The sequence below is a fragment of the Mus caroli genome, chromosome 19 (assembly GCF_900094665.2).
Source record: "Mus caroli chromosome 19, CAROLI_EIJ_v1.1, whole genome shotgun sequence".
NCBI lineage: Eukaryota > Metazoa > Chordata > Mammalia > Rodentia > Muridae > Mus > Mus caroli.
Genome location: NC_034588.1, coordinates 2850028 through 2871877, shown reverse-complemented (window position 1 = coordinate 2871877; position 21850 = coordinate 2850028). Strand labels below are relative to the sequence as shown.

The window sequence follows — 21850 nt, the reverse complement described above, 5'->3', positions numbered from 1 at the left end:
GTATCCTGCGGCGCTGTGGCGTCATCAGCGTGCGCCGCACCCGGAAGAGACGTGGCAGCGGAGGGATAATCAGGCCGGACCTGAAGGGAGCGGAGCTGCAGCTACCGGAGTTGGTGAGCTCAGTCCCCGGCCTTCCGCGCTTTCCATTACCGTACGCACCCGTCGTGATCGGCATCGCTGAGGTTCGCGGACATCCAGATGTGGTCGGCCAGTTGGGGGCGGGTCAAGAGGGGGGTGGGGTCTTGGGGGCGGGGTTGGTGGTATTGGAGCTGTGCAGAGATCTGGCTGGCTAGGGCCTTCCTGGGTCTTGATGGAATGAAGGATCGGTCGTTTGTGGTACGATCTGTACAGGAGACGTAGCTTTACCCATGCTGAGGCATTATGCTAGAATTTGGTGTTGGGACTGGTGTGAGACGGGACTGAGAGATTTAAAAGAAGAAGAGAACTGGGTTGGTGAAAACAAACTGGCAGCCACCAGAACTTGGCTTCCTGCTAACTGATTTCACCCCACCACACCCCACAGGATCGGTCATGGGACTTTGCAAGTGCCCCAAGAGGAAGGTGACGAACCTGTTCTGCTTCGAACACCGAGTTAACGTCTGCGAGCACTGCTTGGTAGCCAATCACGCCAAGGTGGGGCGTTTAGAGCAGTGTCTGAGCAGGGTGGGTGGGTGGGTGGGCAGACAAGATTGGCTACTTCTAAATCCATGAGGGACCCTATGCTAGACTGTAAGCTCCACAAGGGCAAGAACATGGGTGTGATGCTCTCTGCTATGCCTTCAGTAGCTGCTCAATAAATGGTCACTGACTGAACAGATGAAATGATGAGTCTGATGAGAGAAAACGAGGCAGTTGGGCCTTGGAGTGAGTGGTGTGTGCATCGTGGAGCCTGGGGCACCAGTTGTGACATCTCTCTCCCACTCCAGTGCATCGTGCAGTCCTACTTGCAGTGGCTACAAGATAGTGACTACAACCCCAATTGCCGCCTGTGCAACACACCCCTGGCCAGTCGGGAGACCACCCGTCTTGTTTGCTATGGTGAGGCCTGGGAAGGGGTCAGGGCAGCCCCAGGATCCAGCTTGGAGACAGGTTTGATAGCATCCTTCAAGAAGCAAGACAGTGAGTCCCTCAAGCGTGAAGGGCAGAGCCTCAGATCCTGATTCCTTTAGGTACCGTCCTGTTTTATAAAGCCTCGGCAAGCCTTTTCTCTTCGTAAACCTTAGAATCTTCCCTGAAAGTTAAAGCTCCTCCCTCCTGCTTTGCCAGTCTGGGAGAGCTAGAGCTGACTATGAGCTGTGGCTGGGAGCAAGATCCACTTTAGGGGATGTTACTGACTCTCAGATTGTACCCAGAGGAAGCTATCCATGTTACAGTTAGCTGGGAGTTGGAAGTCAGAGCCTAGTATAAAAGCCTCAGCTTAGCTTGTTCAAGGTGCTGGTCCAAAAGGGGGCAGCTCCACCTGAATTTCTCCGTGTGAAATTATGTGTCCACTCATATGCCTTGGTTAGTACTTGTGGGTGAGTAGATGGGTGATGAGTGTTTGTGAGCACATGTCCCATGGGATGCATGATGACATGAAGGTGGGGGGTGAGTTTTAGGGGACATGTGTACAGATGTGTACAGATGTGTACATCTTACATGTATGACTACTAGTGTACTTTGAGGGAATGGCTCTCGAGTTTGCTTGTGTATTTATAAGCACTGTGTATTTGTGCCTCTGGATATCTGCATGTATCTGTGTCTGGGAAGCTCTCCTGATAGTGTTCTTGTATGTAGGTTTTTTGTTTTGTTTTGTTTTGAGACTGGGATTATGGGGCTGACCTTGAAATCTTACTCCTGCCTCCACCTCCCAAGTGCTAGGATTAGGCACTGCCAGCCTGAAACTATTGTTGTGTAGTCATTAGCCCAAGGAGTGTGATTTTAGGCCAGAGGAGACTCTTGAGAGGGTGGAAGGTATTTTCTTCCTTCCCAGTCACACCTTCTCATGGGCTGGCCATGTGGGTAGACTCTACCTTGCTTTGGTTCAGTGGCATTTGCAAGAGGCCTTAGGGACCCGGAGTAGGGCATCAGCACATATATCCAAAATCCATTCCTGCAGTGAGCTGGGCCTTGGGGGTATGGGATTGCTAGACCAAGGATAAAAGCTCAAAGACTTGCCTCTCTCATGTCTGTCCTTTTTTATTTCATGGGTCCTAAGATCTCTTTCACTGGGCCTGTATCAATGAACGTGCTGCCCAGCTACCACGAAACACAGCGCCTGCAGGCTACCAGTGCCCCAGCTGTAATGGCCCCATCTTCCCCCCAGCCAACCTCGCTGGCCCAGTGGCTTCAGCACTGAGAGAAAAGCTAGCCACAGTCAACTGGGCCCGGGCAGGACTGGGTCTCCCTCTGGTGAGAGTCTCTCTGTCTGTCTGACCATCTGTTTGTGCTGGCCTCTCTTGAGGCAGATTGGATGGGTTAGCAGCAGGAGTGGGCAGACTGCTGACGGGAGATTCCTTTCTGCAGATTGATGAGGTGATAAGCCCAGAGCCCGAGCCCCTCAATTCCTCAGACTTCTCTGATTGGTCCAGCTTTAATGGTAAGTGGTGGCCTCCATCTGCTGTCTGAACCTTGCCTCCCTGCTCCACTGAGAGATCGCTCTTTCCACAGCCACCACCACCTCTGTGCAAGAGGAGAGAGCCAGCACTCCATCTGCACCTGCTTTCTATAGCCAGGCTCCCCGCCCTCCTCCCTCCCCAAGCCATCCTGAGCAGCACACAGTCATACACATGGGGAGTACTGAAGCCCTGGCACACGGTGAGCTGGGCAATCTTCCCAGACAGAGAGTAGAAAGCAGTGGTTGGTTTGGGTGGCGTGAGCTCAGAGCCCCTTGTGGGGTGGTTCTTCCTCACTCCAAGTTCCTCAGGTACTCTGTTAGGCTGGGGAGGGCAGGAGGTCCTCCATGCCACCTCCACCCATGCCACAGGATCAGTTTGTCTGAGCCTGTTGTTGCTGATGTCTCTGTCTCTACAGCCCCAAGGAAAGTATATGACACACGGGATGATGACCGGACAGCAGGCATTCACGGAGACTGTGATGATGACAAATACCGCCGCCGGCCTGCTCTGGGCTGGCTGGCCCAGCTGCTCAGGTACACAGAGACACAAGGGTGGGATGTCAGAAAGGAGAGGCCCATGATGGATAATTTGATGACAGTGGAACTTGTTCTGGGGCCTAACAAACAGTCAGTACCAGGGCTACAGTGAGGCCCTGGCTCGACAGGCGGCTCTAGTGTGTCTTGTCCTTCCCAGGGACTCTGCCCTTTCCTCCTATAGGTGGTGTGGACTTGAGCTCTGAGGCCCCTTCCTGCTGTGATGGCTTTTCTTTTTTTTTCTTTTTGGTTTTTCGAGACAGGGTTTCTCTATGTAGCCTGATTGTCCTGGAACTCACTCTGTAGACCAGGCTGGCCTGGAACTGGGAAATTCACCTGCCTCTGCCTCCCAAGTGCTGGGATTAAAGGCGTGTGCCACCACGCCTGGCTTCACCTGGCTTTTCTAAGCGTCTCCCGTGTTTAACATATTCAGGCTTCCAGCATGGTTTGTGTCCCACTAACTCAAGCTTCATAACCCAATATGATGGCGAGGACAGGTGTACAGGGTGACCGGCCCCAGTCCACAAGGGTAGTGACTAAGGCTTCTCTCTGTGCCAGAGTAGGGACCCAGGGCCTGACCTGACTTTTCTCTCATTCCTCTTAGGAGCCGGGCTGGGTCCCGGAAGCGGCCACTGACTCTGCTCCAGCGGGCAGGGCTGCTGCTCCTGTTGGGGCTGCTGGGCTTCCTGGCACTCCTCGCCCTCATGTCTCGGCTCGGCCGGGCTGCAGCAGACAGTGATCCCAATCTGGACCCCCTCATGAACCCTCACATCCGTGTAGGTCCTTCCTGAGCCCTTGCTTGTGTTTGGGCCAGCTTAGGACCTGGAGTCCTGGGGAGAGAAGGTGGGAGGGCTGGAGGGCTTTTCTCTACTCCTCTCCCTCAGGCCTGAGACACTAAGATCCCCTGGGCCAAGTCAGTTGGAGGCTGAGGCTGCAAGGCCAGGGGTGTAGCCCTTTTGATCAAATTGGTCTTCACCTGCTTGCCTCTGAGTCTCCATCCTTCTACTTCAACCCTCAATGGAGCAGACAGGTGCGAATAAACAACAGACTTTATTAAAACATCTGAAGCAGCTTTTTCCATCTCCCGTCTTAGTCCTGTCCCCAATCCCCAGGCCTCAGTGTCTCTCCTCTCGGTAATTGATGGCCAGAAACTCCAGGCACAGGCGGTTGAAGAACATGGCTCCATTGAGGACTGGGTAGAGGAGACAACCCATCAGCTCAACATTTTTGTCCCCTCCTTGCCATGTCTCGGGGTCTCAAAGCTCCCCTCCTGTAGCACACCTCCCCACTCACTCAGAATGGTCAAAGCAAAGCATCTAAGAAACTTGTCACCGGCCATCTCTGCGTAGAGTGACCCCATGGCAGCCCAGCCGATGCTGATCACCTGGGAGAACTGGGAGACCAATCCAATGGGAGAGTGGCCCCCTGACATAACAAACACTCCCATCAGCCCCGAGATTTTCCCCAGCCAGCCCTTGAGCCCCACCCCAGACCTACTATCAGTACAACCGTGTAACGGAAGCTCATGTGGTCGTAGTCGTGGATGACACAGAAGTTGTGAACATCACTAGCAAAGACAGCCATGTGTATGAAGAAGAGTATAAGCGCGGCTACAGTGAGCATCAGCCCCGGAGGGAAGCATAACACAGCTATGCGGTCCCGCCACCGCATCCTGGTCACAGCCTGCTCTCAAGTCAGAGCCAGAAACTGGAGCAAGTGGTCACTGTCCAGAGCCAGCAAAATCCTGCCATGCTCGGGTGTTCTGTTGGAAACAGCAGTGTATTCCAAAGTGAGGAAGGCATTGGAGAGGGCAAGGTTCTAGAATGTAGCCTGATTCCAACAAACAGAATGTGTCTGGGGATTGAGGATGTTCATTGTGGAGGGATGGTCAAAATGTGCTGAGTGGCAGGAGCCTGTGGTGGAAGGAAGGGATAGCAGCCCACGCCATTCAATCCTCTACACTGTGGGCAGCTCAGTATTCCCTCAGAATATTGTACAGGGAACAGGCCCAGGCTCAGGAAGGTGGAGGGGCATGTCCCAGCTCCACAAACAAGGTTTAGGCAGATGATTAGGGCCTAGATGAATAGCTGAAGGCTTTTCCAAGCAAAGGAAGGCTTTGGCCACATCCTAGGCTCTAGTTGAAGCACTAGACTTAACATGTTACCACAAACTTAAATGAGCAGAGTCTGGAAATTAATCTAAAATTTCCTTTTCTTTAGATAGTATTCTGGGATGACTACAGAGTAATTCCCCCAATGCCAGCGCCTTCCCCCTCTCAGTTCTGGCCACCAGATTTCATAGGAAATCAGAAACAGCAGAAAGTTGTTTTCGCGCCAATCAGGTCGCCAGCCTTGTCTAAGCTCTGTGGTGTTAGTGCTGCTTGTCGCCAGGTGCTTCTGTGCGTGTCCTTTCTGACTCTGCAGTGCTAGTTGGTATACTCCCAAGGCCCAGGTATCTTTATAGCATGAAAGATAAATAGGGTTTTAAAGATCACATTTAACTAGTACTAATTAACCTAGGGTTGGTTTTGTTTGAGATAAGGTCTCATTAGGCAGCCCTGGAACTCATTTTTGTAGACAAGGCTGGCCTCGAACTCACAGAGATTTACCTGCCTGGATCAAAGGATTGTGCCACCATGCCCAGCCTCATTTATTTTAGTGTGGGTGAAGTGAAATGTGTGCATTGCCACCATGCATATATGATGGTCAGAGGACAACTTTCAGGAATCCACTCTTGACTGCTAAGCCATCTCTCTAGCCCTTTTGTTGTTTATTCAGCTTTTGGGAGAGTTTTCACGTAGCCCAGGCTGCTTCAAACTTACAAGGATGACCGTGACCTCCCCTGATCACCTACCTGACCCACAATGTTCTAGGCAGGTGCACATCACCACGCCTGGGTTTATTTTCATTTTGATTTTTTTTTTCCTGTATGGATGAGTATTTTGCCTGCATGCACATGTATTCCTGCTCCCCATGGAGGCCAAAAAGATACTGGATCCCCCAGGGTGTTACAAACAGCTGTGAGCTTGGGGATTGAACCTGGGTCATCAGGAAGAGCAGCAAGAGCTTTTAACTGTGAAACCATCTTTCCAGCTCAAATTCACTTTCTTAAAGCTTCGTGGGCCGAGATCCTCGGATGTAGTTTCTAAATAGCCCACTGGATAAGAAGGCAAGAAAATGTTTTGGTCCAAGACAAGTGAATACATGATCCATTTAGTCTGTGACAAGAGCAACCATGCATGACAGGTTGAGAAGCAGGCTGTGGACATGGTAGCACAGACCTTTAGTCCTAGCACTCAGGAAGCAGAGGTAGCTGGATCTCTGAGTTTGAGGCCAGCCTGGTCTACAATAGTGAGTTTCAGGTCAGCCAAAGTTAGAGTGAGATGGTGCCTCAAAGAGAAAGAAAGAGAGAGAAAAGAAAGATAGAAAAGGGTTTGAGCTGGTACAGGGTGAACTGCTCTTGCACTTTGGTCTCCAGCATCATGACGGGCAGCTCACACACGAGCTGTAACTACAGCTCTGAGCTATCCCCTGGCCTCTGCACACACAAATACACATACAATACTGGGGGCAGGACAGATGGAGACTTAATACCATTCAGAACTGTTTTTAGCTAGGCAGTGGAGCTGGTGACAGTGTTATCACATCCCTTTAGTCCCAACACTTGGGAGGCAGACAGGTTCTACACTAGGACCAGTTTCAGGACAGTCAGGGCTAAGCAGAGAAACCCTGTCTTGAATAAAAATAAAAAGTATACCACAGCCGGGCATGGTGGCGCACGTCTTTAATCCCAGCACTCGGGAGGCAGGGGCAGGCGGATTTCAGAGTTCGAGGCCAGCCTGGTCTACAAAGTGAGATTTTTTTTTAACTCCTGATTTTCAGATAAAAACAGTGTTTGGTCTGCTGAAACTCCTGGCAGCCCAGCACCCTATCAGTACATCATTAGTAAAGTCTCATTTTCTTCTATTTAACTCGGCATATACCAAGCTGACCTCATTCCCTCTTCACTTAAGAGCTTCGTCTTTTTTATTTATTTTTTTTATTTTGGTTTTTAGAGACAGGGTTTCTCTGTGTAGCCCTGGCTGTCTGGGAACTCATGGAACTCACTCTGTAGACCAGCCTGGCTGGCCTCGAACTCAGAAATTCACATGCCTCTGCCTCCAAGTGCTGGGATTAAAGGTGTGCGCCACTACGCCCTGCTGAGAGCTTTGTTTTATGCCTACATCTTTAAAACTTCCGAATTATCCTCAATCCCAACTGCTCACGTATCACATTCCACCAACTTCTGAAGATTAACATCTTAAATTCTCTAAGTAGAATAAAGTTTCTCATATTGAATGACTCCTTGGAGACAGAACCTTGGGAAACACTGCGTTAAAGCCATATTGCAGGCTACTGAATGGACGTTTGAACCTTGCAGACCCCCTGTGACGCATATTGGATCTTCTGCAAGTCTCTTTCCTGTGCGGATGCAGGATTGGGACGCCACGATTCACCCAAGTAGCACAGCAAAATCACAGAAACTCAACGACCCGGAAGTTCAGTGAAACCTCTGTGCTCCAGAAGGACAAGCACAAGACGGAACTTTAGTCTCACATATCCTACAGCTGCAGAGGAACGTTTCACCTGAAGGACCGCCTGGTTGCAGCAAGTTTATGGTCCCCGGAAGTGCTTTCTGTTCCCTCCCCTGCCTCACCCCTTTGAGTTGAGGTTGGAGCTATGGCGGCTGCGGCAGCTGTAGGGCCTGGCCTAGGGTCCGGGCCTGGGGACTCTCCAGAAGGTCCCGAGGCGGACGCTCCGGAGCGTCGGCGGAAGGCTCACGGGATGCTGAAGCTTTACTACGGCCTCTCGGAGGGGGAGGCGGCGGGGCACCCCGCAGGGCCTGACCCTCTGGACCCAACCGATCTCAATGGGGCGCACTTCGACCCGGAAGTTTATCTTGATAAGGTGTGTGTGTGAAATGGGGCAGGTCCAGACCCCAAATATCCTGGACCCTAGATCTTACTCCCGATTTGGTTGCTGTGGTGACGGCAGCCCTTAGAAGGCAGTAGAGGCAGATCTGGAGGCTAAGGGAGCCTGGGCCTGACTTGAGGTCACACTGGGTCTGAGGTCTCTGTGCTGGCTCTTGGTAGTGGGTGTGACCATGCTCTTGACAGGCGCTAGGCTGGGCCTAGGTTGACTTTAAACTAAGCCTGAAGACCATGAAAGCTGACAAATCCCAAATTGGGTCTAACCTAGTAACCTGTGAAGTGTGCCACTTAAAGTGTGCCACTTATGGGATTCCTAGTAAGGGTGGAATCGGAGTTGTCTTGCACCAAAAGCCAACTGACGTAAAGCAGGGTAGCAGGACGTGAGTGAGCACTAACGCTGACTGTTCCTACCTGCTTCTCTAGCTGCGTAGAGAGTGTCCTCTGGCTCAGCTGATGGACAGTGAGACGGACATGGTGCGGCAGATCCGGGCTCTAGACAGCGACATGCAGACCCTGGTCTATGAGAACTACAACAAGTTCATCTCAGCTACAGGTGACCCCACTGGGACACACTCCTCAGTTTTACACCAACCCCACCAGGTCCTCACCCGGTGCTGAGAAAAACAGGGATTAAAGGAAAGAGACCCAGATTATAATTGGGTCCCAACCTTAATCCACTGCTGTGGAAGTGATGACTCCTGTGGGGGTGGGGTTTGTCCAAAGGACCAGCGCTGGGAAGGAAGAATGAGATGCAGTTTCTCTGCAGCACTTAGGAAGCACCAGCGTTTCAGGAAGCGTTAGTTTTGTTTATTTATATTGTGTACCTGCATATGTGTGGGACGCAACATTTGTGTGGGGGTCAGAGGACAACTTTCAGGAGTCTGTATTCTCCTTCCACCATGAGGGTGCCAGGGATTGAACTCAGGTTATCAGGCTTGGTGACAAACACATTTACCTGCTGCTAAGCCATCTCAACGTCAATTAAAATTTTTGTTAAAAATGTTATTAGTGGTAACTTTTGTTTCTGGTCAGTCTGCCTTGAGAGCAGATCTGCCACTCTCTCCCCCTCTGCCTGTATCCTCATTCCTTAAGGTTTACTAATAGTTTTTGGGGTCCAGGAGCCACCTCACAAACCACATGAACACTAATCTCAGTCACATAGGCATGGCTGTTGAGTGCACACCCCAAGACTGATTGATTAGGGCACCAGCTCACAGACTCGAGAGCCACGTGCCTGTACACTGTCCCGGGTCAGACTTTATAAGGAAAAAGCCATAATGAGCTCATAAGCAGATACAGGGTGGGCTGCAGCCTTTTTCCAAGGGTGTTAGTAGTTTAGACATTATGGTCAAACTAGCCCCTTGTCTAGCTTGGCTCTGAGTAAAGGCCATGGTTGGGGAATCTAGCTTGGCTTTGCCTGAAGGCCACAACTGGGGAATTTCCAAGGCGAGTAATAAGCCTCACCATTCGATATATGGTCAGCCCGACCTCAGTTTGAGCAAACTATTTTACTGTGTCTGCTGCTTTTTATGTCAGCAATATGGGATGGCTGGCAGGCCTGAAGCAAATGGCTATAGGCATGCCAAGGACCAGGGCAGGGAAGCAGGCAGCAGCAGCAGAAATTAATTATGTGTGTGTGTGTGTGTGTGGTGGTGGGGGGCAGATATGTACAGGTATCCACAGATCCCCCAGAGCTGAAGTTAGAGTCAGTTGTGAGCCTAGTGACACGGATGCTGGGGATTAAATCAGGTCTTCTACAAGAGCAGTGCACTCTCAGCTGTTGAGCCATCTCGCCAGTCCCACTACTAGATAGTTCAGCTCTCCTCACACTACCTACCATCTGTCTGCCTTTCAGGCGATGCACTTGATGTTTGTATAGTAACATTAATCCACATGTCCAGGAGGCAGACCATAGTGAATGTTCACATCTGTGGGGTTATGTCTTCACGAGGCACAGTGCTCTGCCAGATGTTCACATCTGTGGGGTTATGTCTTCACGGGGCACAGTGCTCTGCCAGTGCCTCGGTGGTGGCTGTGGTACATCCTTGCTGTTCTTTTATCTCATTTGAACCTGATTCAGTGAGTAAGTGCTGGTCTGTTAATGCTAGCTTCAAGATGAAAAAAGATAGTGATTTCCTTGTAGAGGAATTTCCCATAGGAACTTTGCCAGTATTACACATTCTCATTTGTTGGAATATGTATAGTGTTTGTCATGTATTTGTTACGTAATATAGATGGCTTGAATTGTTTTGTACTTTTTTCTAAGGAAGGAGCAAATCATAAAGTGGGTGTTAGGAGAGCTGAGATTGCTGATCTGCAAGCACTACAGTGTTTTACGTTTACTCAAGAATATGCTGGCACTGGCCATAGATGCCTGTACTTCAGAGGCCAAGCAAGGAAGGCTGCCATGAGCTTGAGACCAGCCTGGGCTGCATAGCAGTAAATTTGAAATAGCAGAAGATCTGGGTGTGGTAGCACATGCTTTAATCCCAGCAGTCAGAGTGAGTTCTAGGCCAGTCCAGTCTACAAAGGGAGGACAGCTGGGGCTACACGGAGAAACCTTGACTCAAAAACACAAACAAACAACCCCCTCCCCCAAAAAAGAAAGAAAAAGGGAGCAGAAGAAAGAGTAGAATGAGCAAACTTAAAGATGGGCCACTCGAGATTATCCAGTGTGAAGGAAAGTAAGTTCAAGGCAAAGCTGAACACACTGGGCATGAAACACACATAACCCCAACACTGGAGAGGTAGAGACGGGACGCCTAGGGGAATCTGGGCTTCAAGAGACTGTGTCTCAAAACTCAGCTAATAGGTTATGTGTACATATGTGCCAGAATGTGGGCTGGGGGTGTACTTTAATAGCAAAATGCTTGTTCAGCATGCGGAAACTGGGTTAGGTCCCTGCTTTTGCAGTTTCAGAAACCCAGCTTGGATGGCTCAGCAGGTTGTGCTTGTGAGTTCAGTCCTTGGGACCCATGTGGTAGAACGAGAAAACCAACTCCCTTAGGTTGTACTCTGACCTCCATGTGAGTAACATGACATGAATAGGTGCTGACATGCACACAGCACCCTGCCCAATGAATAAACTATCATGCAAATGAAAAATAAGTTCATGTAAAGATGTCCTGCCTCACTGATTAGGAAGATAGGACGTCTCTGCACACCCAGTAGGATTGCCATAACTACATAACATGTTGGTTGGGATGTGGAGGACACATAACCTGATGAAGTAGCAGTGGGAACACAGAGCTGTTCTGTCTCCTGCAGAAAAGCTTTGCTAGCCCTCAAAAGGCTAAGCGGAATTATCTCCAGAGCAGCAGCAATTTCACTCCTGGTAATATGACATTACTATTATATAATATGATAATGATATATATACATATATATATATACAAGCAGCTCCTGTAATCCCTGCATGTTAGAAACAAAGGGGATTGCTGTAATTTTAACACTAGCCTAGAGCATTCATCTCAAATCCTACACAAACAAACAAAAAACAAAGGGTGCTGGGGATGGCGCAGTGAGTGAGGTGCTTGCTGTGCAAACTTGAGGACCTGAGTTCAGATTCTCAGCACCTATGTGAAAAAGAAAAGCACACCTTTTACCCTTGCACTCCAGAGGCAGAGATCTTTCTGAGTTTGAGGCCAGCATGGTCTATATGGTGAATTCTGCGTCAGCCAGGGATACATAATGAGAACCTGTCTCCAACAAACAAACAGAAAAAAGTGTGGTAGTACACATCTGAAACTCCAGTCTGTGAAAGGAACAGGTTTATCCCTGGGCTTCCTGGATGACCAGCCAGCTGTCAAAAGCAAGCTGGGGAAGGAAGGCTGGAGAGATGCTACAGGAGTCTGCTCTATCAACAAACAGTGTTTCAGATCCTAGGCAGCCCACAGATGCCTGTACCTCTGCCTTACAGGGGTCGGTCTCTCCATCTGGCCTCTGGCCACCTGCACACGTATGTGCACACAAGCACACACAGACAAAAGAGGACGACCCCTTTCATCAGCTTCTGACTTACATGTGTGTATGTGTGGTGAGGACATCCCACACGGATGTGCATAGATCATGTACTCTGCGTGCCTCTGTATGTACTCACATGTATACACACACAAATTAAAAAACAAAACACGTCAGGTGTGGTGGCACTTGCCTTTAATCCCAGCACTTGGGAGGCAGAGGCAGGCGGATTTCTGAGTTCAAGGCCAGCCTGGTCTACAGAGTGAGTTCCAGGACAGCCAGGGCTATACAGAGAAACCCTGTCTCCAAAAACCAAAAAAACGAAAACAAACAAACAAAAAAAACCAAAACAACGAAACACTGAAAACATGTTCATACCGAACTTCATACACAATTTTTGTAGCAAAAAAGTAGAAGCAATCCAAATAGCTGTCAACTGTATAAGTGGATAAATAAGGGATGTGACCCAACAATAGTGTTACTCAGCCCTAAAACAGTAAGATAGACTGAGTTAAGCAGAAGATGTCAGGCAGGACTGAGTGGTGGAGCATGCCTTTAACCTTAGCACTCAGGAAGCAGAGGCAGGTGTTTTGAGCCAGTCAGAGCTTCATAGTGAGATGCTATTTCAAAAAGAAAAAAGGAGAAAATGAATGTGTTGTATTGATCTTCCTTCCTTCCTTCCTTCTTTTCTTCCTTTCTTTTTGAGACAGTTTTTCCTGGAACTCACTCTTTAGACCAGGCTGGCCACCATGCCCAGCTTTTTTGGTTTTTCGAGACAGGGTTTTTCTGTGTAGCCCTGGCTGTTCTGGAACTCACTCTGTAGACCAGGCTGCATTCGAACTCAGAAATCCGCATGCCTCTGCCTCCCAAGTGCTGGGATTAAAGGCTTGCGCCACCACCGCCCGGCACTTTCCCTCCAATCTCACCCTCCAGTCTCACCCTCTTCCCTCCACACCAGGGATACGGGTACTCAGGGCTTGCTGCACCAACATAAAGACATCATACTGCCAAGGCCCCGCCCATTTCAGTCATATCGCTGGTTATCAGTGAGAGCTGCACCTCTGCCTTAGTCATTTCCATTTCCCTCGCTCGGCTTTTGCCCTTCTAGACACCATTAGAAAGATGAAGAATGACTTCCGGAAGATGGAAGACGAGATGGACCGGCTGGCCACCAACATGGCAGTGATCACCAACTTCAGCGCACGGATCAGCGCCACGCTACAGGACCGACACGAGCGCATCACCAAGCTAGCAGGTAGGCTCTGTGCTGGCCAGGCCCTGCAGCCAGCCACCCTGAGCTCTGCAGTTCACATGCCCTTCCTGTCTCCTAGGGGTACATGCACTACTGCGGAAACTGCAGTTCCTTTTTGAGCTGCCTTCGCGCCTCACCAAGTGCGTGGAGCTGGGTGCCTATGGGCAGGCTGTGCGCTACCAGGGTCGTGCCAGGGCCGTGCTGCAGCAGTACCAGCACCTACCCTCCTTCCGTGCCATCCAGGATGACTGCCAGGTCATCACAGCCCGCTTGGCCCAGCAGCTGCGGCAGCGCTTCAGGTGTGGTTTCCGGGCCTGGTCGTTGTTCTCCAAACACATCCAGTGCCCCCTACATATTTTCCTCCCTTGCAGCCCACAAGCCGTCCTCACTGCATCTCTGTCACTACAGGGAAGGCTGCTCAGGTGCCCCAGAGCAGGCCGAGTGTGTGGAGCTGCTGCTGGCCCTGGGCGAGCCGGCTGAGGAGCTGTGCGAAGAGTTCCTAGCGCATGCTCGGGGACGGCTGGAGGAAGAACTAAGTAGCCTGGAGGCCGAGCTGGGGCCCTCCCCTCCAGCGCCTGATGTGTTAGAATTCACCGACCGCGGTGGCAATGGTTTTGTAGGTGGCCTCTGCCAGGTGGCAGCAGCCTACCAGGAGCTGTTTGCTGCTCAGGGCCCTGCTGGTGCGGAGAAGCTGGCAGCCTTTGCGCAGGAGCTGGGCGGCCGCTACTTTGCACTGGTTGAGCGGCGGCTGGCACAGGAGCAGGGTGGTAGTGACAACTCACTGCTGGTGCGTGCACTAGATCGCTTCCACCGGCGCCTGCGAGCACCTGGGGCCCTGCTGGCCGCTGCTGGGCTTTCTGAGTCAGCCACAGAGATTGTGGAGCAAGTGGCCCGGGAGCGCCTGAGCCACCATCTGCAGGGTCTGAAGGCTGCCTTCCTGAGCTCCCTGACGGATGTTCGCCAGGCCCTGGCAGCACCTCGCCTAGCGGGAAAGGAGGGCCCCAGCCTGGCTGAGTTGCTGGCCAATGTGGCCAGCTCCATCCTAAGCCACATTAAGGCGTCACTGGCTTCTGTGCATCTCTTTACCGCCAAGGAGGTGTCCTTCTCCAATAAGCCCTACTTCAGGGTATGTCTGTCCTTTGGCTTTGGTTATTCGTTCTGCTGACTGGCCCTCCAGCATCCTTTTACTAGTGTTTGGGGAACCCTGGGACATGTCACCAGCCCCACCCAGTACTGTCTCAAGTACTCTGCGTGTGGAGTCACATTCTCAGGAGGCAGTCTGGAGGAGAAAATGCTATGCAGCCGGGCTAAAGCTAGAAGGGCACCAGGGACCTCACTGCTGCCAGCCTTACCACCGAGGCTTGGAAGCAGGGTGGGGCTGCCTGTAGAGGAGGGTTAAGGCAAAGAGGGAGGAATAGCCCTGTGCTCTGACTTTGCTGGGCCTCTCCAGCCTATGAGAAAGGACTGGTAGTAGATCTGGGCTTCCCTTCCTTTCAGGGTGAGTTCTGCAGCCAGGGAGTCCGTGAGGGCCTCATCGTGGGTTTCATCCGCTCCATGTGCCAGACAGCCCAGAGCTTCTGTGACAGCCCCGGAGAAAAGGGAGGTGCCACGCCGCCTGCCTTGCTCCTGCTGCTCTCTCGCCTCTGCCTGGATTATGAGACAGCCACCATCTCCTACATCCTCACACTCACTGATGAACAGTTTCTGGTGCAGGTGAAGTGGCTCAGGAGAGGGGAAAGGGCACTGATGCTGGCAACACAGGAACCAGACTGGTGGTCTGCACCCATCTCAGCCTCAGTTTCCCAAGATTTGCTCACTTCCTCATTGGTGGTGGTTTCTGATCTGTCTCTAGTACCTGCAACCTTTGTCCTCTGCTTTTGTGACTTAGGACCAGTCTCCCGTTACACCTGTGAGCACACTGTGTGCAGAGGCCAGAGAGACAGCACGGCGGCTGCTGACTCACTATGTGAAGGTGCAAGGCCTGGTCATATCCCAGATGCTACGTAAGAGTGTGGAGACCCGGGACTGGCTCAGCACTCTGGAGCCCCGGAACGTGCGTGCTGTCATGAAGCGTGTGGTGGAGGACACTACAGCTATTGATGTCCAGGTGCTGCCACAGGCCGCCTGCTGGAACCCAATGCATGCTGGGTTCCAAGGACCAAGACAAAAGGGGTCTGGCAGTACCCATGCCGTGCCACTAGAAGCCCCATTTCATACCTGTGGGATGTGCAGGCCCAAAGTCACCCAAAAAGCTGAAGCAGGGATGAGCTAAAAACTGGGTTTCAGACTAGGTTTCCCTGCCTTGCTTCCACTCCCCTGATTGGGTAGGTGGTGACTGTACCTAGGATTCTTCAAGCAGCAGAGGGGGAAGTTTTGTCAGTAAGCATGCCCTGGCCTTGCAGTGCCTCTTTTCTCCACCAGGTGGGGCTCCTGTATGAAGAGGGTGTCCGTAAGGCCCAGAGCAGTGACTCGAGCAAAAGGACCTTCTCTGTGTACAGCAGCTCCCGGCAGCAGGGCCGCTATGCACCCAGCTACACACCCAGGTCAGGCTACTCGGAGCCTCCCTGAGAGAGACAGAAGAGGGAGGGTGGGCAGAGTGGCCTCTGACTCTTTCTTTCCCCCTTCCAGTGCTCCCATGGACACAAACCTCCTGAGCAATATTCAGAAGCTGTTCTCTGAAAGGATCGATGTGTTCAGCCCTGTGGAATTCAATAAGGTCTGAAGTACCTTCTCTACATCCCAGGGGAAGGGTGGCTCCCACACCAATCCAGAGAGCCCTAGGACCCCATCTGAGCTGTATTAAAGATCACTTTATGCAGTCTCTGTCTCTAGGTCCAGAGCAAAACCACCTTGTGGTGTACGGTTTACGCTCCAAACCAGTCTTTAGTCATGGGGCTCCCACTCCTACCTCCATCTCTGCCCCACCGCCGCCCAAGCTCAGCGATCTCTTTCCTCCATTTTACCTTGTACTCAGTGGTGACTGCTGCCCACCGTATTCATGAGGCCCCATCTCTGATCATCTCTGACCACCGGGGTTTATCTGCCCTCGCCTTTATGGTGGCAACATTGCATTGTTCCCTCCTAACCTGAGCCCTAGAAATTTCTGTCTTTATCTCCCTTGCCTCTGCTCAGAATTTGGATGTATGCTCCTCCCCAAAAGACTGCAGTCACTGAGCTGCATCCCTGTGTCCACCTACAGGTGTCCGTGCTGACTGGCATCATTAAGATCAGCTTGAAGACACTACTGGAGTGTGTGCGCCTGCGCACCTTTGGGCGCTTTGGGCTGCAGCAGGTGCAGGTGGACTGCCACTTCCTGCAGCTTTACTTGTGGCGCTTTGTGGCTGATGAGGAGCTAGTGCACCTGCTGCTGGATGAAGTAGTAGCCTCAGCTGCTCTGCGCTGTCCCGACCCAGTGCCCATGGAACCTAGTGTTGTCGAGGTCATCTGCGAGCGCGGCTAGAATCTGCCAACGAGTCCCGTAGTAGTCCTATCGCCCTGTCCTCCCTATGCCCTGTTCTCATCCTAGAGGCCCTTCCCCGCTGGCGGGTTCATGGATCCTTCTAATAAACTTATGTGTCCTCCTCCTTCCTCTTGCCTGCAGGGGCGGGACCCGCCAGGGTTGGGTTTCAGTACCGAAGCTTCTGAGGCGCCAGCATGGGGCCCGCCTCCCAGCGCTGATTGGCTACTGTGCTGGGCCCAGGGTGGGCAGAGGGCGCGTCCATTTAAAGATCACTGAACAAGAGCAGCAGCTTTTCCACCTCCGCATCTGATGCCGAGCCGTAACCCGGCATGGGGCGGTTTGTGTTTCCTTGATCGACTTTTGTGAGCCATTGTTCCCCTGCAAAGCAGAGATCATGACTTCTCGTGAGGCCTCCCAGGCCCCACTGGAATTCGGGGGGCCGCTGGGTAAATGGGAAGGTTTGGGGTGGAGGCTGACCTGATGCCACTTAACGGGAGCAGGATAGGATACGAGCTCTATAGAAGGCTTTTGGGAAGTTTTGCAGAAGGATCCGGTGCGCGGGTGTCCGGGTGTCTGCAGAAGAGGAGGGACCAGTGCTGACAGCTGCACAGCGGGGAGTTTGTGTAATGAAAGACAGTATGGGAGAGCAGGATGGTCTTTGGGAATGCCAGAGGGCAGAGGGACAAGATGAAAATTAAGGTAGGAGTATGGCGCTGGGAAACTGCTAAGCAGGCAGGTGACTCAAGGCTCCTGAGGACTTGAGAGAGCTCTGGGGAGCAGTCACGGTACACAGTGGCCCTCTTTCCAGGCGTCGCGGCTTTACTGATCCTGTTGCCTGCCACCATGTTCCACCTGCTCCTGGCGGCCCGCTCGGGCCCGGCGCGCCTCCTGGCCCTACCAGCCTATCTGCCTGGTCTGGAGGAGCTGTGGAGCCCATGGGCTCTGCTGCTATTTTTCATCTGGCTCGGCCTGCAGGTGGCGCTCTATTTGCTGCCTGCACGCAAGGTGTGTGCTCTGTTTTAACACACCAGGGAGGAGGGTGCAGGGAGGGCTGGAGCCGGGGAAGTCATCCCCAGCCCTTATGAAACCTGCCCTATACCCGCAGGTGGCCGAAGGGCTGGAACTGAAGGACAAGAGTCGCCTGCGCTACCCTATTAATGGTGACTGGGGTTCTCCCCCCAATTCGGAGTTACATGGGTTGGGGTGGGTTCCAAGGGTGGTGGGAGGTTTATGGACGAGCTCTGATGACATGTTTGTGCCCTTATGGGAATCTAGCCGTGCTTCCACCTCTTTTGCTGCTACTCAGCTCCAGGCCAATGGCCAATGTTCTCCCAGAACTCTGTTTGTGTGTGTGTGTGTGTGTGTTGGCTTTGGAAGTTATGCAAGCCACCCCAGGGCTCACTCTGCTGTGGTTCAGGCTTCCAGGCTCTGGTGCTAACAGCCCTGTTGATGGGGCTGGGGGTGTCAGTGGGGCTGCCCCTGGGGGCACTCCCTGGAATGCTCCTGCCCTTGGCCTTTGCGACCACTCTCACCAGCTTTATCTTCAGCCTCCTCCTCTATGCGAAGGCTTTGGTAGCTCCTGCCTCAGCCCTGGCTCCTGGGGGAAACTCAGGTGAGAAGGGTCCCAGTGAGGTAGGGATGAGGTAGGTGGGATGCATGCATACCTGTTGTGCCTTCACCTTCTGTTGTTCCCCAGGAAATTCCATGTATGACTTCTTTCTTGGACGGGAGCTGAACCCTCGCCTCGGTTCCTTTGACTTCAAATATTTCTGTGAGCTGAGACCTGGCCTCATCGGCTGGGTATGCTGGCATGCTGGACTTAATTCTGCTGGTCTTGGGCCAGGAAAAGAGCAGAGTGGGCTAGCATTGCTGGGTGGCAGCAATCATTCATTCATTCATTCATTTGCCAATATGTTGCTGTGTTGTGAACCTATGGTTTTGCTTTAATAGAACAAGAGGGTTTTTAATGTAAAATCTTGAGAGAGAGAGAGAGACAGAGAGAGAGAGCGCGAGAGAGCGAGTGAGCGCATTTGGCTTACGTACATAAAGCCCTAGATTCCAACCCTAGCACCACAAAACTAAATCTATACGACAGTGATGACAGGTTGTATGGGGGAGCAAAGCAGGCAGTGAGCTGGGAGAGCAGGTGCGGCTTTGGATGTAGCGGCCAAATACAAAATCAACTTCAAAGACAGCTAAGGAGGAGCTTGAAGGACCAGGCAACTGCCTCCAGGGATTGTCAGATTTAACACCTTGTTTGTCATTGGTGGCCTTGACAACAGGCCAGCTGTTCTTGTGTTAAGATCACATGTACAAGGGGTACATGGGTGGTGGCCAAGAGCTCCAAAGGGGCTCAGGCCAGGTCCTGCCTTCACTGTAGAGGCAGGAGTGCCCATGTCCTCTGAATCTGAGTTTGGATTTAGTTTTGAAACAGGTCTCACTCGGATAGTCCAGGCTAGTCTCAAAATCAAGGTCCCTTCTGCTTCCCTCAGCTAATCAAGTAACTAGGATTACAGTTGCTACAGACCCCCCAGGCCCCCCCCCCCCGACCCAGGCCCAGCATTAATCTGGACACTGGCTGGCCTGGCCTGCCCACATATGTGCCAGAATATAAGGTTTTTCCTCACTCATAAAATAGGATGGAATGAAATTTTCTTCTACAATTTCCTGTGAGGGCTCGATGTAGTAGGACATGCCTTTAATCCCAGCACTCCAGAGGCAATGGCAGGCAGATCTCTGTGAGTTCAAGGCCAGCCAGGTCTATATGGTCCCAAATCAACCAAAGCTACTCAGTGAAACTCTCTCTCTCTCTCTCTCAAGACAATACCACATCAGTATTACTGAAGAAGCCACACTATTCAGGCCACTGGAGCTACTAGAATGAGAGTCTAAAGCCAGGCAGTGGTGGCACACACCCTTAATCCAGCACTTTGGCAGAGACAGGTGGATCTCTGTGAGTTCGAAGCTAGCCTGGTCTACAGAAAAAGTTTCAGGACAGCGAGGGATACACAAAGAAACCCTTACTTATTTATATTTTTTAAAGATTTATTTGGTTTATATGAGTACACTGTAGCTGTTTCCAGACACACCAGAAGAGGGCATCAGATCTCTTTACAGATGGTTGTGAGCCACCATGTGGTTGCTGGGAATTAAACTCATGACCTTTGGAAGAACAGTCGGTGCTCTTAGCCGCTGAGTCATCTCTCCAGCCCCAAACTCTGACTTATAAAGAAGAAGACAAAAAGGAGGAGGAGGAAGAGGGTGCAAAATTTAGGTTCATAATAAGCCAATTCTTAGCTCTACAAACATAATATTAGTTTTCCAACAAGAACTCAAGGCGGGGCCCTGATTACTCCTGTTTCCATATGGCAGTGGGGACGTGAGTTTTAGCAAAGAGACATATTCTGCCCAAGTGATAAAGCTCAGATTGCAAGGCAGGAGTTTTAAGTCAAGGCAGAGTTGCAATCCAGTGCGTCTCGAGTACACAACCTGGATCCATTCAACATGTGAGTGGGCAGCTGGAAGGAGGGCGAGGTCGGCACTGTTCTACCCAGAAGTTCCCCTTCAGACAATGGCCCTGTCCCTACTTCCTTTAGGTTTTCATTAACCTGGCCCTGCTGATGCAGGAGGCGGAGCTTCGGGGGAGTCCTTCCCTGGCTATGTGGCTGGTCAATGGCTTCCAGTTGCTGTATGTGGGTGATGCCCTCTGGTATGAGGTGAGGCTGGATTGGAGAGCAAGAGGCAAGCAGGGGATCTTGAGGATGTCATCTGACTAAGCCAGTATCTGGTCATGTTCCTGCAGGAGTCTGTCCTCACCACCATGGACATAATACATGATGGTTTTGGCTTCATGCTGGTCTTTGGAGATCTAGCCTGGGTACCATTCACCTACAGCCTGCAGGCCCAGTTCCTGTTGTACCATCCACAGCCTCTGGGGTTGCCCATGGCCTTGCTCATCTGCCTCCTTAAGGGTCAGTAGGAGGGCCCTTCATTTCCCCTTCCCCTTCTATTCATGCTTTATTCAGTACCCATCAGGTAGGGCCTAGGCTCTGACGCTTCTCTAAAGCTGGAAGCCTGGGATTTGGACAGGCTTTGGTCAGGGTTAGGCAAAAGGCTGGGACTCCTACCTCACCACCTGCTCGTACCTTCCCTCAGCTATTGGTTACTACATCTTCCGAGGGGCCAACTCCCAGAAAAACACATTCAGAAAGAATCCTTCTGACCCCAGTGTGGCCGGTAAGCCGGGTCTCCTAGAGGTCGTGGTGAGGTGAAGCAGGAAGGCCCTGTGGTTCCGTTTCCTTAGCTGGATTTCTCTAGGTCTCGAGACCATCCCCACTGCCACAGGGAGGCGGCTGCTGGTGTCTGGGTGGTGGGGTATGGTTCGACACCCCAACTACCTGGGAGATCTCATCATGGCTCTGGCATGGTCTTTGCCCTGTGGTGAGTGGGTTTTGGAGTAGGTCGGTGTGCCTGGTGGGAGGACTGACTAATCAGTTAATGGAGGTGGACACAAGACCTATGACCCGACACCCTGTGTGCCATCAGCTGTGAAAGCTTTTATATGAAATGGGTGCTAGTGCCTGATCATGCAGCCCCTTCCCTCCAGGGCTATCCCATCTGCTGCCCTACTTCTACGTCCTCTACTTCACTGCATTGCTGGTGCACCGCGAGGCCAGAGATGAGCAGCAGTGCCTCCAAAAGTACGGCCGTGCCTGGCAGGAGTACTGCAAGCGTGTGCCTTACCGAATCATACCCTATGTCTACTGAAGCAAGCCAGTCCATCTAAGTTCTATCAGCCTGGAGAAGAGGTTCAAAGCAAGAGGGAGCCACTGCTCCCAGAAGGAAAGTATTTTTCCCTGTTGAATAAATGTTTTCAACCTTTCCTGTGTTTTTTTTCTATCCTGGGGCCAGTAGCTTGAGGCTTGGGGGTGACTAGTTGACTAAGGAAAGCTTAGAAGTGGTTTGTGGGTCTCCAAGTCTGACGAGGAGAGACAACTGGTTACTCTCCGAAATGGGCACCTCAGGCCTGGGGGGTGTGATGTAGCTCAGTTATAGAGTGCTTATGTAGCACACAGGACG

The 21850-nt window shown here is 51.7% G+C and overlaps 4 protein-coding genes across 6 annotated transcripts; 3 read left to right on the top strand and 1 right to left on the bottom strand.

The window, feature by feature from the left end:
* Positions 1–6: 6 nt before the first annotated feature.
* On the top strand, positions 7–4191 carry Zfpl1 (zinc finger protein like 1). Of its 3 annotated transcripts, none has more exons than XM_021151836.2 (8): positions 7–113; positions 524–633; positions 927–1038; positions 2198–2391; positions 2506–2578; positions 2650–2796; positions 3013–3130; positions 3735–4191. In XM_021151836.2, the coding sequence occupies exons 2-8, from the start codon at positions 532–534 to the stop codon at positions 3919–3921; spliced, it is 933 nt and encodes a 310-aa protein (XP_021007495.1). In that variant the 5' UTR covers positions 7–113; positions 524–531; the 3' UTR covers positions 3922–4191. The 3 variants fall into 3 exon arrangements, with proteins under 3 accessions (XP_021007495.1, XP_021007494.1, XP_021007497.1); XM_021151835.2 differs by having other exon boundaries at positions 7–182; XM_021151838.2 differs by lacking the exon at positions 7–113 and adding an exon at positions 283–336.
* On the bottom strand, positions 4166–4906 carry Tmem262 (transmembrane protein 262). Its single transcript, XM_021151839.1, has 3 exons — positions 4628–4906; positions 4424–4523; positions 4166–4322 (listed from the first exon to the last, which is right to left on the bottom strand). Exons 1-3 carry the CDS (start codon positions 4799–4801, stop codon positions 4246–4248), a joined length of 351 nt encoding a protein of 116 aa, XP_021007498.1. The 5' UTR covers positions 4802–4906; the 3' UTR covers positions 4166–4245.
* A 2889-nt stretch (positions 4907–7795) lies between these two features.
* Positions 7796–16896, top strand: Vps51 (VPS51 subunit of GARP complex). Its single transcript, XM_021151297.2, has 10 exons — positions 7796–8076; positions 8523–8652; positions 13168–13314; positions 13391–13610; positions 13720–14437; positions 14809–15024; positions 15200–15418; positions 15733–15854; positions 15940–16027; positions 16511–16896. Exons 1-10 carry the CDS (start codon positions 7849–7851, stop codon positions 16769–16771), a joined length of 2349 nt encoding a protein of 782 aa, XP_021006956.1. The 5' UTR covers positions 7796–7848; the 3' UTR covers positions 16772–16896.
* Positions 16897–17022: 126 nt separating this feature from the next.
* Positions 17023–21653, top strand: Tm7sf2 (transmembrane 7 superfamily member 2). The gene is made up of 10 exons (XM_021151298.1): positions 17023–17217; positions 17580–17776; positions 17877–17931; positions 18189–18383; positions 18468–18571; positions 20368–20487; positions 20574–20742; positions 20927–21007; positions 21089–21211; positions 21378–21653. Exons 1-10 carry the CDS (start codon positions 17166–17168, stop codon positions 21536–21538), a joined length of 1257 nt encoding a protein of 418 aa, XP_021006957.1. The 5' UTR covers positions 17023–17165; the 3' UTR covers positions 21539–21653.
* The last annotated feature ends 197 nt before the right edge of the window (positions 21654–21850 follow it).

Excerpts from the sequence above, each read along its gene's own strand:
- Vps51 (XM_021151297.2), top strand. The coding sequence starts at position 7,849 with ATGGCGGCTGCGGCAGCTGTAGGGCCTGGCCTAGGGTCCGGGCCTGGG. Across the intron at positions 8,077-8,522 it reads CGGAAGTTTATCTTGATAAG|CTGCGTAGAGAGTGTCCTCT; the intron begins GTGTGTGTGTGA and ends CTGCTTCTCTAG. Across the intron at positions 13,611-13,719 it reads CAGCTGCGGCAGCGCTTCAG|GGAAGGCTGCTCAGGTGCCC; the intron begins GTGTGGTTTCCG and ends CTGTCACTACAG.
- Tm7sf2 (XM_021151298.1), top strand. The coding sequence starts at position 17,166 with ATGACTTCTCGTGAGGCCTCCCAGGCCCCACTGGAATTCGGGGGGCCG. Across the intron at positions 17,777-17,876 it reads ATTTGCTGCCTGCACGCAAG|GTGGCCGAAGGGCTGGAACT; the intron begins GTGTGTGCTCTG and ends CTATACCCGCAG. Across the intron at positions 18,572-20,367 it reads GACCTGGCCTCATCGGCTGG|GTTTTCATTAACCTGGCCCT; the intron begins GTATGCTGGCAT and ends TACTTCCTTTAG.
- Tmem262 (XM_021151839.1), bottom strand. The coding sequence starts at position 4,801 with ATGCGGTGGCGGGACCGCATAGCTGTGTTATGCTTCCCTCCGGGGCTG. Across the intron at positions 4,524-4,627 it reads GTTACACGGTTGTACTGATA|TTCTCCCAGGTGATCAGCAT; the intron begins GTAGGTCTGGGG and ends TTGGTCTCCCAG. Across the intron at positions 4,323-4,423 it reads CTTTGCTTTGACCATTCTGA|TCCTCAATGGAGCCATGTTC; the intron begins GTGAGTGGGGAG and ends TCCTCTACCCAG.
- Zfpl1 (XM_021151836.2), top strand. The coding sequence starts at position 532 with ATGGGACTTTGCAAGTGCCCCAAGAGGAAGGTGACGAACCTGTTCTGC. Across the intron at positions 1,039-2,197 it reads CACCCGTCTTGTTTGCTATG|ATCTCTTTCACTGGGCCTGT; the intron begins GTGAGGCCTGGG and ends ATGGGTCCTAAG. Across the intron at positions 3,131-3,734 it reads TGGCTGGCCCAGCTGCTCAG|GAGCCGGGCTGGGTCCCGGA; the intron begins GTACACAGAGAC and ends CATTCCTCTTAG.